The sequence below is a fragment of the Cebidichthys violaceus genome, unplaced genomic scaffold, assembly GCF_023349555.1.
Source record: "Cebidichthys violaceus isolate CVI_PGR_0920_01 unplaced genomic scaffold, fCebVio1.0.p SCAF_21, whole genome shotgun sequence".
NCBI lineage: Eukaryota > Metazoa > Chordata > Actinopteri > Perciformes > Stichaeidae > Cebidichthys > Cebidichthys violaceus.
Window position 1 is genome coordinate 11,727,172 of NW_027176384.1, and position 16,447 is coordinate 11,743,618.

At 45.3% G+C, this 16,447-nt stretch overlaps 1 protein-coding gene across 1 annotated transcript in view; it reads right to left on the reverse strand.

Moving 5' to 3' along the window:
- snd1 (staphylococcal nuclease and tudor domain containing 1) overlaps positions 1-16,447 on the reverse strand; it is a 150,525-nt gene that overhangs the window by 27,173 nt on the left and 106,905 nt on the right. The window contains exon 18 of the mRNA XM_068717407.1: positions 8,704-8,845. Coding sequence (XP_068573508.1) covers positions 8,704-8,845 — 142 coding nt within the window. The remainder of the gene's footprint in view (positions 1-8,703; positions 8,846-16,447) is intronic.

Consider the following 16,447-nt stretch of genomic DNA (forward strand, 5'->3'; position numbering starts at 1 on the left):
CATGTGCGCAAGTTAAAGTCCACGTCTGCAGACGCACAGTCAGGCGATTATTTGCGTGAATATGCATATCACGGCGCAAAAGAAATAGACCCGGAGAAAGCGGGGCATGTGGAGTCGCATATAGATGGCCGTGAATAAAAAGACAACACCCTGCCTGCACTAACGGGGAGGACTGAGATGAGCTTTACGTGCTGCAGGTGGGCACAGAGAGAAAACCTAGACCCTCGGGGGTCAATTGAACAGACTCTGAAGCGTGCGGGCGTCCCGGGGAAACTCTGAGTGGATGTGAGCGGTCGCATTAGGAAGGAAGTGCAGCGAGGACACTCTGTATTACAGAGGCAGACTCCTGTTTACACGCCGGCATAAAGACAGCTAAATAGCGGCGTGCAGAAGGGGTGAACCGTGTCGTGCGCGAGCGCTCACTTTGTGTTGAAGGCAGAGCCAAAGCGATGATCCAAAAAAAACAAAAAAAAACAAAACAGCCAAACCACTGACTGCGTCTGATGCTAGACAATTCCTCTCGGCGTTCATCTCTTTATTCCTCGGTTTGTTTGGGGTTTTTTTTTTTTCCCTTTGCGCGTTCTGTAATTTCTTTTATACACCATTATGGCTGCAGCTGTTTGTAAATCATATATAATTACATCGTGAATGCCCAGTACGGAGTGAGAGAGCGATTAGGCTTAAAAACAAGAAAAACAATGGGAGAAGGAGAGGGAGAGAAAGAGAGACAGCTTTACAGGTCGGTTATGATTGGATTTGATTATATTGTGGCACACGGTGTGTGAGCAGAGACAAGGGGGGGGGGGGGGAGGAGGGGGGGACAAAAAGCCAATGAAAACAGTGAATCATGTGCCCTTTCGCTACGCATCCCAAGGCCGTGCTGAATTCTATTAAGCTGTTTACCAAAGCCATTAAACCGCAGAAGGGTAAATAATCACAATATGACAGAGGCAGAGGCCAAGAGAGCGATGGCTGCTTATGGAAGCATTCTCACTTCCTGGCTCATAACAGTGAAGGAATTAGGAGTCAAAGTGGAGCGCATCTATGAAAAGGAGTCCTGCCGGGGAAACAATCGACTGGAGAGGATCCGGAAACATAAACAGGGCTATAATTGACTTTAATTTCTTTTTCTTTTTTTTTTTAAAAGGAAGGCAGGCAACATCTTGAGTAATGAGACAGTCGAACTGAAGCTGACACACAAATCCTTTTTTTTTTTTGTTTACATCAACTTTCCCGATTATCTTAGAAATATTGCAGAGCTTTTGCTCGGCCGTACTGACAAACAGCAAAAATAAACACAGGCTCTGTAAAAGTGTTAGCCTTCATGTGTGTGTGTGTGTGTGTGTGTGTGTGTGTGATGCAAGCAAACGCACACACACACACACACACACAGCTGGTATGAGTCTAGTGCCCCTTGTGGTTGGTCACCAATGAACCCGGCGCTCACCCGAGGATATTTGTCCACTTTCTGAAGACAAAGTGTGACAAGGAGGGAGCTGAGACAAGAGAGAAGGCCATTTGCTCCGCTTCCTGAGTGATGTTTAAAGTGGTGTCAGCATCTGCAGAGCGTTGACGGAGGCCGCGGTAAAAAACAAATGATCCCCCCCTGCTTGACTAATGCTGCTCCACTCCCACTGGAGAGCGATATGGATTATATCTCATGAGATTTCCCCCGTCCTGTCCTCCACCACCACCACCACCACCACCAATTACCCCGTTCCATTCTACCCTTCCCGGCAGTCTGGAGCCTTTTACAGCAAATTACCGTTTCTGTAATTGGAAAAACCATCACTGAAAATCTAAACAGAGACGGCATCTGTGGCTCTCTTCTTTTTTTTTTTTTCTTTTTTTTGCACCGGTCTCCGCTGCTCCGCTCTCTGCCACCTGTTGAGCCTCATTGACTGCAGCTAATGCCCTGTTTTGATTGTGAGGAGTCCAGAATATATTCATAAGACGAGGCCCCGTGCATCATTGGAGGAAGAGGACCCGGGGGAGACGAGCGAGCCTCAGCCAATTTTGAAGAGAACCCCATTTGGACCCGTAAGTGGATCACCACTGCGGAAAAAAAAAGCGCCACTCGGCCATTTAGCTTTAGGTAATAGACCCAGAAGTTGACATTAATGCAAATCATGCTCGCTACGAGGGGCGACGAACGAGGACGGAAACCAAAGCACCCCCGTCTTAAACAGACAGGTGAGCTGACCTTTCAGAAGTTAACTTGTGTATCTGATTAAATAATGAATGCCTTGGGGAGGCAGGGGGGGGGGGGATCATCTGGGCAGAGTGTGACTTCTAAATATGGCTTCTGAGGCAACGGAGGATAGAAAGTGAAAGCTAGAATGCTTCTACTGCCACTTTAACCCCCCTGCTCTATTATTTTGTTCACTGTGGGTCTATAAATGCCGCCGTAACAAGGCTTTGTACACATCTTTGTACAGAAAGAAGTACTTTTGAGTGCGCTCTAACAGATTAAACGGCAACACATTTTACTTTTAAAACTATGATGGCGTTACAGACGAGCAGCTTTAGCTTTAAGATGACGGCACTACGCAGAGAGAGAACAGTGTGGCAATTACAGCCATTCTCCTCTAATTTTATGGAGCCATTAAACAACATAAACATTAATGCAATTGACAGATTAAAGCACTTTGCTGCAATTCTTTTGTCTGTTTTCTGAAATTCATGAGGCCTTTTTTTTCTTCTTCTTCATATCACAATTCCTTTACTTCATTGTTTAATTAGACTGTTCAACAAAGAACTCGCATGATTAAGAAGAAGAAGAAGAAGAAGAAGAAGAAGAAGAAGAAGAAGAAAAATACTTCCTCAAATGCTTTTTGAAAAAAAAAAAAAAAAAAAAGTCATTTCATAACGCTGTGGTGTAGGAGTTAATTATCTCAACCCCTGACTGACTTGCCACAGGAAGACATTTCATCCAGAATGAAATGAAAGTAAAGCAAACACTGCAGGCAGCACCGAGATACCAATTATAAACGCGCACCCTTGTTTTTTATTAAGCTCCATTGTAAAAAGTAATCATCACTTGGCTGCCTTGACATGACATCCAATTAGCGGGCCACTCATCCTGATCAATATGAAATGCTACAGTAATTCTCATGTCCTCTTATTGAAATAGACACCGACTACCAGTGTTACTGTGGCAACTTGCCTCCGCTTAATATAGAAGTTGGACTTGAAAAGAAAGATGCTGAATGCTGACGCTGCGAAGACGCCGTGTGGGAAAACGTACACTAAAAAAAAAAAAAGGGGGGGGGGGGGGGGGGGGGGGGGGAAACCGACACAAAGAGGAGACGAGTAAATAAGCCAATATGAAAAAAAAAAAAAAAAAAAAAAAACCGACAATTTGGCAGTGAAGAAAATGAATACGATTGAAACATAACAGCTCAAAGTAATGGAATACAATTTCAAAAGACAGAAAAAGGGCCTTGTTTGAAGTGCAGCCAGAGAGAACAGCTCCCTGCCTGCCTTGCTCAATCAGTAGCTGGGTCCAGCATCATTAGGTGATGAACAGCTGCTGTGTGTAAAAGGTAGAAGTGTGAATAATGTGGATGGAGTGGCACCTGGTTTGGGGGGGGAGAGAGAGAGACGACTCTACTCATTATGAGCCTGTCTGGGTGCCAGGAAAACGAGCACCAGACAGGATGTACCGCCAACTGCGCCGCAGCTGAGGCTTGAGCTGGGTAGAAATGAAGCAGAGTGTGTATTTCGGTCAGGGCCCGCCTGCAGTCCGGCCCCCACGGAGGTGACAATCCAGTGGCTAGGAATCCGAATGAAGCTGCTAACTTGGCAAAAGAAACCCCTGTAAGAATGTCGCCCGGTGATCCAGTTTTGTAGGCCAGGATCTGACAATGTCTGAGTATCTTTACTTGCACACAGAACTCAGGTGTGCAACGTAGAGAGCAGGCGATAGCAAGCACAAGTGACACGCATGGCCCAAACACCGCGCACAGGGTTACACATCTGCACCAAACATCCGATTCGTCCCTCTAGCTCTAATCGAAACCTCCCTAAAGTCCTACTCTCAGTGGAATTGGGGCACAGCTTATGAGGTTTTTTTTTTGGGAGAAACGAATACTCCTGCACTTTATGTCTTTGATTAAAAAAAAAAAAAAATTAAAAGTCGCAGAGCATCCAACGCTCAGGATGCAGCCATTACGGCTACACAGCCATTAAGTCTTCGGGGCTATATTTAGCAAGTTTTTTTTAGTTTTTTTTTTAATTACGTCGACTCCCCCAGCACAGTGGCAGAGCAGCGACCATGTACGACACAGAGTCACTTATTCCCCCTGTGCCTGGAGAGGCCTCTGTCTTCTAGTGTCCAAGGTCACACAGATCTATGATGGCCCCCCTCTGACAGTAATTACACATAGCCTCCAGAGAGAGAGAGAGAGAGAGCAACACACAGAAGGAAAACAGGGGAGCAAAAAGAGAGAAAGCATGACCGGGAAGAGACAATGTGTGCGAGGAGGAAAGTGAGACAATGAGAGATAAACGCAACACACAGCAACAGATAAAGACCCTTAAAATAAACTGAGGATTAAAGAGGGCAATCCCTCAAGCTTCTCAGTGACTTGGAAAAAAAAAACATTCCTAATGTGAAATTAAATCACTTATCGAGCTTGGGTAAAGATATCCATATGTGGGGGGGGGGGAGCAGCACTTAAGAGTAATTAAATGGGAATAATTAAAATGGGAAAAGGGAAAAATACAGAGCACTTAGGACCCCCCTGGAGAACGAAGGATATTACGAACCGCATTTTTCCGCAAAATATGAGAATCATTTAGAAGATAACAACACAAAGGTCATTTCATGGGCCTAAGTGTGTTCTTTCACATGCAACAACAAGTTGTGTAGCGTTCGCCCACGACTGCCCTCAGCACACCACAATACATAAATACATAAATAGATATCCTGGCATAGAAAATAGCCCACATGGTTAATGGTTTGGATACGGCTTTTACATACATGTTGGGTGTTTTTTTTGTTGTTGTTTTTTTTGCATTTGTCTTCTTTATTGCTCCAACAGACGTACTGTACGCTATTTACAACATCTGGTATCTTGCCCTACTGGAATGCCGTCGTCTGCTTCAACCTGCAAAGTGCCTCTATGGAGGTTAAGAGTCTTGCGTCATTACTTGTTCTACCTCTCGGTCTTCTGTTATATGGTGCTCTCTGCAGACACCTGAACCTACCATACCTACCATGTCCCATTCACACTGGGTTGGAATCTGTATTTATTTGTCTTCGCCGGTTTCTACCTGCTGCTCCGTATTGTTAGCGTTAGCATGCTACCTGGAATATTTCACTTGTTCTCCACCCGCTGCTGTGACAGAGTCATTTTCCCACGTGGAATCAATAAAGCTCATCTTATCTTATTGAAGCAACGGTTGAAACAAATGGCTTCTTAACTGCAGACAGAAAAATGACTCTCTCCATCAGTCCCAGCTGCATTTTCATCCATTTTTTTGTTTTTTGTTTCTATAAATACCGCTAACTTCCATGATTGGTTTTACAAGCACGATAAAAGCTGTGGATTATTGAAGTTAAGTAAATGGGCTCGCACCTGCCATCAACGCTCTCAGCGAGGCTTTTTTTTGTTGTTGTATTTATTGCGTGTGTTATATCTTAAGGGTGGTCAAGGAGTACTCAGTGAAAGGGTTTCGTTTTCTGGCAAATGGAGTGCTGCTCGGGGTTGCCAAAAAACACTGACAGAGATTTGACTCTGATCTTAGCCAGTACATTTGGTGAAATGAGTGGGCGTCGTTGAAGTGAACAATCCAACTCGCAGCATAATGTGGGTCTGAGGAGGTCAATCTCTGATGAGATGCATCAGCAAAGTGTTTATTCAACTCTGCGGTAACTTGTTGATTGTATTTGAATGCTGCATGCACTGAGAGGGGGGGGGCAAAGTGTTAAACGCAACCTCCAAACTGCATAAACGCTCCACAGTGGCGCATTGTATTTTGTTAAACTGCAGACGACGGTCACGGTACTGTATCCGTCTTTTGCCGCGCGCAATTTGAAGTGTGAGCATTTGTTCTTTGTTCTGAATCCATTATGACGTGTTGGAGGTTAATTGGTCTTGTCAAAAGGCTGCACACGCGGGACGAAAAAAACAACAACATACATAAAACCCTATTTCACATGGTTTGGAACATCAACTGCGGCACACGGCTTTAACCCTTCCATCATTTATGCCAAGTGTTATGTCGCAATCAGTTGCAGTCACCAGCGTATTTAGGAAAGTCAGACTCTGCTTCTGAGCTTATGCGAGTATATAAATTCCTTCACTTCAGATATTGAGGGAAAGGGAAGAGAGAGAGAGAGAGAGAGAGAGGGAGGGAGGGGGAGGGGGGTGGAACATGTAATGATATTGCAAAGCACTCAGCTTGTATGATTTTACAGGCCCTAACACTTTGATGTGCTCTTCAAGGGGTTGGTATGACTTAATGTAGCTTTGAGGAAGCGTCAGCGAAAATGAAAGAGACCGAGGGAGAAAAAGAGATGCAGGAAGGCAAGGGGGGGGGGGTGGGGGGGCAAACAACGTGATATGGAGGGAGATGAGGAGAAGGAGGCAGGGGTGAGGACTGGTCAGGTTGCCTCCCTGCTGAGAATAACACTTTTTTTTAACTAGCATGTAAGCCTCTTGGTGAAAGAACACCAATTAGAGGGGGGAAAATAAATTTAAAAAAGGGGCCCAGCATTGCTGGATCATCTAAAAAAAAAATAAATAAATAAAAAAAAAAAAAAAAAATCAGGCCTTTATAGGAGAAAATATTAAATAACACAGCTTTCCTGTCAAAATACACTGAGAGCAGCAGTATAAAAAATGCAGTTTGTGTACAGTATATTTAAATGCAACACTTTGGTTGCTGGTGAGAAAAGAAGTAGGTGATAGCAAGTGCTGTTTCCCTTCTAGATATCAGGGATCTATAAGGATCTATATGCTAAAGAATCAATAAAAAAAAACACTTTGAATTGCTCTTTAAATTTCATAGGGGAAATCCAAGCACGTTCCGGCTTTACATATTTCCTGCTGACAGGTAGGGATGCTGGAGGCCGTAGGTTAACATGCTGGTACTGTACGATTCCAGCCTCTTCCCAGCGATGGCACCTCACACATAACCTCAACATCACACTCCTGACTTACAGGGGAGTGAGGCTGGAGGAGCCACAGGAGGTGCGGAAGGCTTTACATTTAAATCTACAGCTCATGGCAAGAAGATGAAGAGCAGATTGTTTGTGCACATTTAAGCCTAGCCTAACACCTGGGGGGGGGGGGGGGGGGGGGGGCATTCAAAAGTACAGTTGAGGGCCAAATGTTTTGAACACTCACGTGTGTGACTGGATCAGCATGGTGCGAGTGATAATTAGGCTCAGATTGGCAGTAAATGAAGGCAAATTAATGAATCACAGCAGTGAGGCAAACTAAGAGGTGGCCAAAGTCAATTTCATGGCCTCCGACCGTCGACTGCCAGTGAAGCCAGATGTGGGAGGAAGGCCTCGGCGTCCTATACTGCTCCCCGCACACAAACTGGCAGACGATGAAGGGAGAGTGACCGGCATGTCGGCTTCAAGACCTGTTGCAGCTAGTTTGTGAGTTCAGGGTTCGTTTTGTTTTTTTTGTTGGTGTAATCGTGACAGTGATTAAGTCACAACATCCGAGGTGTCAAGGACAGGTTGGTTCAAACCCCAACACTCTGAGGATCATAAAGAAACAGCTTTCACACTTTCTCTTTCTCTTCATGGCTGTACCACATTTCTCTGAATATTACTCTGGAAATAGAAATAAATTCTCTCATTATGCGGACCTTAAAATATTTTCTGTGTTGCTTAGTTACTGTTGCTTCCTTGGACAACATACTGCTGTGTGTATGCACTTGTAATTAGACACAGAGACATGTGTGTGTATACACACACACACGCGCACACGCACACACACACACACACACACACACACACACACACACACACACACACACACACCTTGATTTTGATATTGCAGAGGACGGCCCATTAAGTATACTACCTAAAAGACGGGCCGTTACCCAGAACACAACAGAATGGGGGGAGGCATTATGTGTGCATTCATTCATGTACACACACATACATATGTATTATCACACACACACACACACACACACACACACACACACACACACACACACACACACACACACACACACACACACACACACACACACACACACCTTGTCAGAGGGAGCAGCCATGTGAGAATACTAGGGATTGTTAGTTTTCCCATCTCCGAACTTCTCCTCCCCCCCCCCCCCAACAGGGGCTGTTGTGATTTATTCCCGTCATTCAGTCGTAATAACAAGTCGGACGTCTGTTTGTTTGGTCTCTGATGGTGGGAGGGAGGCTGCAGCAGGGGATGAGGTGAATGTCAGATTGGTAGAGATAATTGCCATCTCTAAAGTCAGCACGGTGTTGACAAAAGGAATAAAGAAAGTGAGCGGGGCCTTGGTGTTGATGGAGGTATTTTGTGTAGGATTGTATAAGGATGACGAAATACTAGTAGTAGGATGGAGTAACACAACACGGTTACTAATTTCCCCATTTCAAATTACACACGTGTTCTGTATCTGACAAATATCATTCACGCATTCTTGCACACACACACACACACACACACACACACACACACAAAATCATGTTTCACATACCTGTCTCTACGTCCTGGGTGTAGAAGTGCAGGGTGTCGCAGATTTCGGTGACGTATACGGCTCTGTAGTTGGCCACTCGCTCCTTCTCTTCTGTTACATGCACGACCTCCTCTACTGGCTTCTCCTCATAATTGGCCCAGATCTACAACACACACACACACACACACACACACACACACACACACACACACACACACACACACACACACACACACACACACACACACACACACACACACACACACACACACACACACACACAGGACACAGACAGGTCAGTGACTGCAGCCAATACCAGATCAATCGAGACATAACAGTGATTGACAATCTTGTGACTAATGACTTTCTTTGGTCGCATCTTTCTGAAGAAGAAAAATATGGATTATTCAGGAATAAAACTAAAATACATGAGTTTCAATGCATGGGACTCAACGTTGGACACTGGACAAGTCCGGCCATTAGCTCCACTTGTCCTCAATGCGTGTGCTGCTGTACTTACATCTATTTTTAAGAGGCAATTTGAGCTTTTAGACCTTTAGAATGACAGCAGTTATGTAACACGAGGACATTTCAGCTCCTCTTTACTTCTTTAAGTGGCCTTTTTTTTAGGGTTCAGTCTTGGGCTAAAGGAAGAATTGGGTAAATACTAGACTTGAGGTTAGCCATGTAGTGTTAGCGATAATAGGTTTGGGAACTAATATAGTCAATGAGGTTCCTCACAAGCATGGCTGAGTGTGTGTGTGTGTGTGTGTGTGTGTGTGTGTGTGTGTGTGTGTGTGTGTGTGTGTGTGTGTGTGTGTGTGTTTAGCTGCATCCTGTCTTATGCTGCATCAAGGTTACTTCTCTTTCGGCTCCCCAGGAGAAACAGAGGGCAGGAGTCTCATTAGGGAGAAGTGCTTTGCCTTGGGCCACATATCAAACTGCATGGATGTCAGTGTGTGTGTGTGTGTGTGTGTGTGTGTTTACAGAGTGCAAGGGATGCAGCAGAAAGAGAGGCTGCTTGTCAAGACTGCATACAGGCTGTTTGTATACAGCTTCAAGTTCAGTAATTGTATTACGCACGTGCACCGGCACAGGACGGCCGGGATGAAAGCGAGCTAATCAACTCCCTGCAGATGAAGGGGAGTGAAGGAGATGTACAGGAGGAGACGGGGAGCGAAGATGGGCGGGGAACTCAAAAGTCAAAAAGTGCAACCAAGCTTCACAGCGCTCCAACTTCTTGTGCAGCAGCAGCAGCAGCAGCAGCAGCAGCAGCAGCACAGCTTGTTACCGTTCCTTTCTGCAGGCTATTTGGGAAGTGTTTACTTTTAAAGGTTACAGAAGGAGGAGGGAAAAGAGGCAGACTGACTTCTTTTTTTTTTTTTTTTTAACAGCACAGTGATATTAGCCAATTAGGTTCTGGCTAATTATTTAACTGCATGGTATCATCGAGCTAATTAGATTAGCTTGTTTTAATGTTGTCATTTTTCACTCTGCCTTAGCTCATCCGCAGAGCTACGCTTGTGTTAAGGCTTCGGTAATCATACCCGAGGCTTTTTGTTTTATTTTTTTTTTTTATATGCTCCAGCATGCTAAGATTATCCTTTTACCTCATTGATGTGGTGATGTACAGTGGCAAGGGTGTTACGAGAGCAAACTGTATCTATGTGTGTGTGTGTGTGTGTGTGCTAGCGACAGAAATTGTTAAATTAGATTTGAAGGAATAAAAAAAAATAAAAAAAAACAATAGTCACCATGGAGGAATTGCTTCCAACTGTTACCCATGAAACAAGTGACCGAAGCAGTGAGTGCTGCTGCCCTGCCTACCCCCCCTAACAAAAGACAGGGTCATACTACCCAATTACATTCAATTATTCATCCCACAAACGCTGCAAAAAGTAAGGAAAAGAGCCGGAGAAAAGAAGGGAATAAGGACGGAAGGAGGAGGGGAAAGAAAAGCAGGTAGAATTTCTGGGGATTGAGGGCGAGCAAGGTTAATGAAGACCGAAAACGCATCCACGCTTCGTAAACCCCTAGATCAAGCAGGATTCTTTTTTTCTTCTCTGTGCGGCGTTGGACGGGCGTGCGCATCATCAACACACTTAACACACAGCCGTATGCACACATTATATGCGCAGTCACAAATGCTGGAGTACAAACACGCTTCCCACATTGCGACCGAGCTGACACGGCTTGGCTTTTAATCAAACCCGCAGCGGCAATTAGGTAAGGCAAAGATTAGTGTGTCACCTTTTATTAGACGGGTGGCCATCAGTGTGGCACCTTTAGGGTGGGAGCAAGTGGGTGGGCTTAGGGTGGGATTGGAAACCAAGCAGAGCCGCGAGGCTTCATGTTGACCTCTGGCTTTCGTGTGTCGAGTGTGGATGTCATTGTGACAAGAGGCCGATAAGGGAAAAAAAAAAACACACGTTTGCCTCCTTGTTGAAAGTTCTACTTTCTGCTCTGAGAAGCACTACAGGTGCTGAAAACACAACTAGGCTGCTCGATTGGAATTTTGGAGGTCGCACAACGACATGCAAGGTCACTGAAAAGACACAAAACGGAGGTCGAACCGACGCCGATTTGTTCCAGCGGTACATTCACAAGCACAAAGGCGAATACAAAAGGCAGGCAGTCTCTTGCCTCCCATTCAATCCGGGATGCGTTTGAGGTTGCCGTTAACGTTCCTCTCGCTTATTGACATACATTTACTCTGACGAACCGCTGTGTAGTTCTTCTCCGTTGCAGTCGAGAAAAAGGCAGAAAAACAGTCTCTGCTACTGGACATATGCAAATAGTGAAACAATTGTATTGCCATTTATTGCCTCTAGAGCTCCTTCCTCTGCTCTCCTTGTATCTGCACGTGTGAATCGGGGCTAACGCGTTAGCAGCATGTTAGCATAGCAGCAGCGGTAGCTTCGGTCTTCTGGGTCACGTTGATGTGAAACGATAATTTAAGTAGTTGTAGTTCCGCTAACTATTTACAATATTTAACGCAAATCAATTGGTATCATTTCTCACCCACACAAATCACACAAACGACACGTAAACATTGATTTAGTCAATTGCTGATTGGCCTTTTTTTTTCTCCGCAATATTAGCATCTCTGTAGAGCTTCATCTCTTTTTTTTTTTTTTTTTTAAGAGCACAAATAAGTGCACAGATACGCGCGCACAAACAAGCGCCGCGCCCCGCGGCAGATGACCTTCCGTGAGCAGCCAACCATCCTGTTTGTTCCACTTGAATGCAGGTATGTGACTGCTGCTCCGGCTCTCTGCTACTGCAGCCAGACGCTAGAGCCACCAAGCTGCCACAGACAGAGAGAGACAGAGAGAGAGCGACAGAGAGAGAGAGAGAGGGGGAGAGAGAGAGAGAGAGAGAGAGAGAGAGAGAGAGGGGGAGGGGGGGAGTGATAGAAAGATGGGGAAAAAGGGAAAGGCGGCAGGCCATTAAGCTCGGGCTGAGAGGACAACAAGTCCTAATAATGGAGGCCGAGCTGAGAGAGATGGTAGGTTGGGTTGACCTTCACAACTCCTGAACGGAAAAACACACTTACAGCAAAGTGATGATGAGGCAACGCGGCTCTATCGGAACCACATGGACAACTCGTGTGTGCTACGGTTTAGGCCCGTTCCCATTCCTAGTTCTCTTCTACCTTTAATTCTCTAACATTTATTTCCCCGCTTCTTTTATCTTGCCATGTCTATAACACAGCTTTCAACAACACTACAGCAGAACGTGAGAATTTTACAAGTGGGGAAAAACACGTTCCGTTTCCATAGAAATGATGACTTTCTAAGAAACCGACCTCTGTTGCCTTTTTAACAGCCTCTTACACAAGTGAAACCTGGATGCCAAATGTCAAGTGTCCCGGAGGAGGAATACCTCGTTAGACCCAAAATCCTCGCCGCGCTGCACCGGCGGAAGAGAGAGAGAGAGAGAGAGAGAGAGAGAGAGTCTTAATTTCCGGATACCTCGCCGACGGAGGAGAGAAGCTCTTTGACGAGTGCAGCTCTGCTCCGGAGCGTTAAGTAGGCTGCTGATTAGCTTAAGTGATGATTTTTGTCGGAATATTTTTTTGTTTGTAATTTGATGAACAGTGAACGACTAAGCGAGCGTTCTGTGTTCGTACAGTAGATTGATACAAGCGCGCAGGCGGGTGAATACACAGACAGATGGATGACTGAACACACACACACACACACACACACACACACACACACACACACACACACACACACACACACACACACACACACACACACACACACACACACACACACACACACACACAGTGCCAGAACAAGAGGGTGAGGGCTGGTTTGAACACCGATTAAAGGTGGCAGTGTGTCAATTCTAGTAGTGTGTGTTCATGGGTGTGTTGATGCAAAATATCACAAACTGCTCCCTGAAGTACATAATATGCACCTTGTTAGTGTGCAGGTGCTCAACTTAACACAATAAAAGAATGATAAAAGGGTTTGGTGTAAACTTCTAACCGTTAAAAGAGAAACATTGGTACAATAGTGGGAAAGAGTTTGAGGACTAGGGTTGGGTACCGAAAACCGGAGCCAATATGTTCCTATACGACCGGTCTCAGGCTACCGGACCGAAACGCTACGCAGATTTCGGTGCTTCCTTTCGGTGCCGAGGCAAATCTGCTCATATTTCTGCAAAAGAATCGCTGAAGTTTATTTATATTTATTTAAGTATACTGTAAACTGTTGTTAACAGTTAATATATTGTTCATAGTTTGAAGTTGAAAAGTTTGAAGCTGTAGTTTGAAGCCAAGTGTTTTGTATGTATTTATATTCATAGTATACTTCAAACAGTTATTATATTGTTCAATTTGAAGAAAACAAATTGCCTTGGCAATAAAAAAAAAAGCCTTTCTTTAATGTCAACAATCGTCGTTTTGTGTGTTTGTTTTTTTTAAAGTTTCGGTTCAGGCACCGTTTAGGCATCGGAATGGTTCTAAAAGTATCGTTTTAGCACCGGTATCGTTCTAAAAGTATCGTTTTAGCACCGGTATCGTTCTAAAAGTATCGTTTTAGCACCAGTATCGTTCTAAAAGTATGGTTTTAGCACCGGTATCGTTCTAAAAGTATCGTTTTAGCACCGGTATCGGAAAAAACCCAGACGATACCCATCCCTATTGAGAACCCAGACTCCAATTAAGAACATGTGACCCCCCCCCCCCCTTTCTCTAAGTAAACTGACATTAAAGAGCACGATGAGCACTATTCTAACCCGACCCGTCTCATAGCTTCACCACAGCGCACACACACACACACACACACACACACTCACACACACGTCTGCTGCCCAGTGACTCAGGGCACACCTCAGTGGACAGTAGCTGCTCAGCTCCTCGCAACCCGTGACAAACTTTCTTTTTCTCTTTTTTTGCAGCTCTTGACACAACGCAGCTGTTCGCAAACTAGCAGCAACGGCGACTAACAGGAGGGAGACAATACATCGAGCGGCCTCTCTTTCTTCTTACACAGTTCCATTGTTAAGTCATTACCCAATCACACTCGGAGAACAATTGAAATCAATAGGAGCACGTTAGTCATAAGAGCGCACTTTGTTAATCAATTTAGCCTCCATTATATCCCAGATGAAGCCCCCCCCCCCCCCCCCCCTTTTTTTTTTTAGATAGAATGGTTCATTAATTCATCAGAGGGCACGTTCTCGCTCTTCTGGTCTCTCATCAAAAGGCTTAAAGCTTCACCGTAAGAACAGGAAGCGGGTCACATTTACTTACTGTACGATTCATTTGATCCTTTTCTTTTTTTTTTTTTAGATGCTAACACGGTGAGCTTCCCTCAGACAACAATCAAAGAGAAGCATTGGGGGGGGGGGGGGGGGGGGGGAGTAAAGGCTGCATGTTCAAGTGAAGAGCTGAACACGACCTGAACTCGTTTTTTTGCTGTAAATCCAATCCCTCTGGCGCTCCGTGTAGTAAAACACTTAAATCCATCCAATGCTTTATAACTCCGCAGTCATGCTCTATTTCAGTACGCAGGGTATCCCCTCCATGCTGATGGTGCAGGAAAGTTAACCCCGTAAGTTACAACTAGCGCTAATTGTATTGCTGTACGAAGTGAGATTAGAACTCGGCATGGGAGGCACGTTCAGGTTGGTGTGGCGGGGAAAAAAAAGGTGGAAGACCCTGGATTTCCTGTTGCTCCGTGGCGTCGCCCGTATCGACGAAGCCATTAGAGGTGGAAAATGATCAACAAGACAGACAATTGCTTCACTGAGGGGGCAAGCTGCATATCACAGCTGCTGGGATTACGCTGCCTCCTCTTAAAGTCACAGGAACTGCATTCGTAACGCTTTGTGTTTACAATACAAACATATGTACGTTTTCCCAAATATGACGTTGAGAAGAATATCTAACTGGCATAGAGTAGCTTTGTTATCATAAATAATTAATATTACCACAAGCGGTGAAAGGTTAATGGCTGCAATACAGGAAGTGCTGTCATTGTTGACAAAATGTGACGCGATGGGGACAAAAAAAACAACTCAACCTGTACAATTTGAAATAAAGCTAAGAAATCTTGCGCATAGGGCCGTCTTTAATAGAGATATGCATTTAAGTGTGGAGAAGAACCGCACACATCTTGCCTGAGCGGCAGGCGGACGGTGCCCGGGTGCTCGCTCTGATTTATTGACGGTTTAAGGAGTTCATCCGAGGTGCAGAGATCACAATGTACGGGACACGGCGGACATGTTGTCATTATTGATCTTGATTGGATCAGCGGGTTGAATGACAGGTGGTCAGGGTGGCGCACTGGAAAGAGAAAAGACATTAACCCGACGCAACTAAGCCCGGCCCGGAGAGGCCCGCCTCCAAGGTTAAGAGGGGGTTCTTGGTACATTAACCCTGATCGCTCACCTTGTCGTGGCGGGATAAGTGCAAGAAGTGAGAGGGGCGGCGGCGGCGGATTGATTTACAGGAAGGCGGAGGTTTTATTGTATGCAAGCTTCTTTGTCATTCCTTCCCCTGATGTCCTCATATTCAGTCATAAAACATATGGACTGGGCTAAGCACACACGCACAAACACGTGTATGGGCTCGGAGGCGCGGCTGTGGCCTTGGGGAGGAATTGGGTCCAGGTTGAGCTACGATGTGGCGGGCGGGCGGCGGCGGCGTCGTTCCCCGCCGCAGCGGGCTAATGCGGCACAACCGCTCACGGGCCTGCAAGGGCCACGCGGCGCGGCCGCGGTAACGTAGAACGACGGCTGCACACGGGGCCCTATTTGACAAGCTGTAAAAACTGAAATCGCGCGAGTATATCACGTTTGAGGAGGCAATTGGCTTCAACACATCGAACACGCGAGGAACTCTGAAGGCAGGTATGAGGACATGAAGAACAATCTGGAGAGCTGAAGCCGGTATACTAAAATATTTTAATACGGTATTTTTTAAAAGAATTCTGCAATTCCTAAAAGCTTAAATAATTTGATTTTCAACTCTTAACACATCCCAAGGAGATACAGCGCTGAGATCTAGGTTCAAGCTGAGGCTACACTCACTCTGGTTTCAACCACTGGGAACTCAATCAATCCTAATCTTCTTAAAGAAGAATATTACAAAATAAGTGTCCGCTTTCACATTCCGAGCCAAACACCGAGGAGGGGGGGGGGGGGAGAGAGAGAGAGAGAGAGGAAAAGCAGGAGAGGGACGGAGGGATGAGTCCCTCGGAATGTGGTTACTTAGCAGATAAATTATGCATTAAAGCTGCACAGGTGG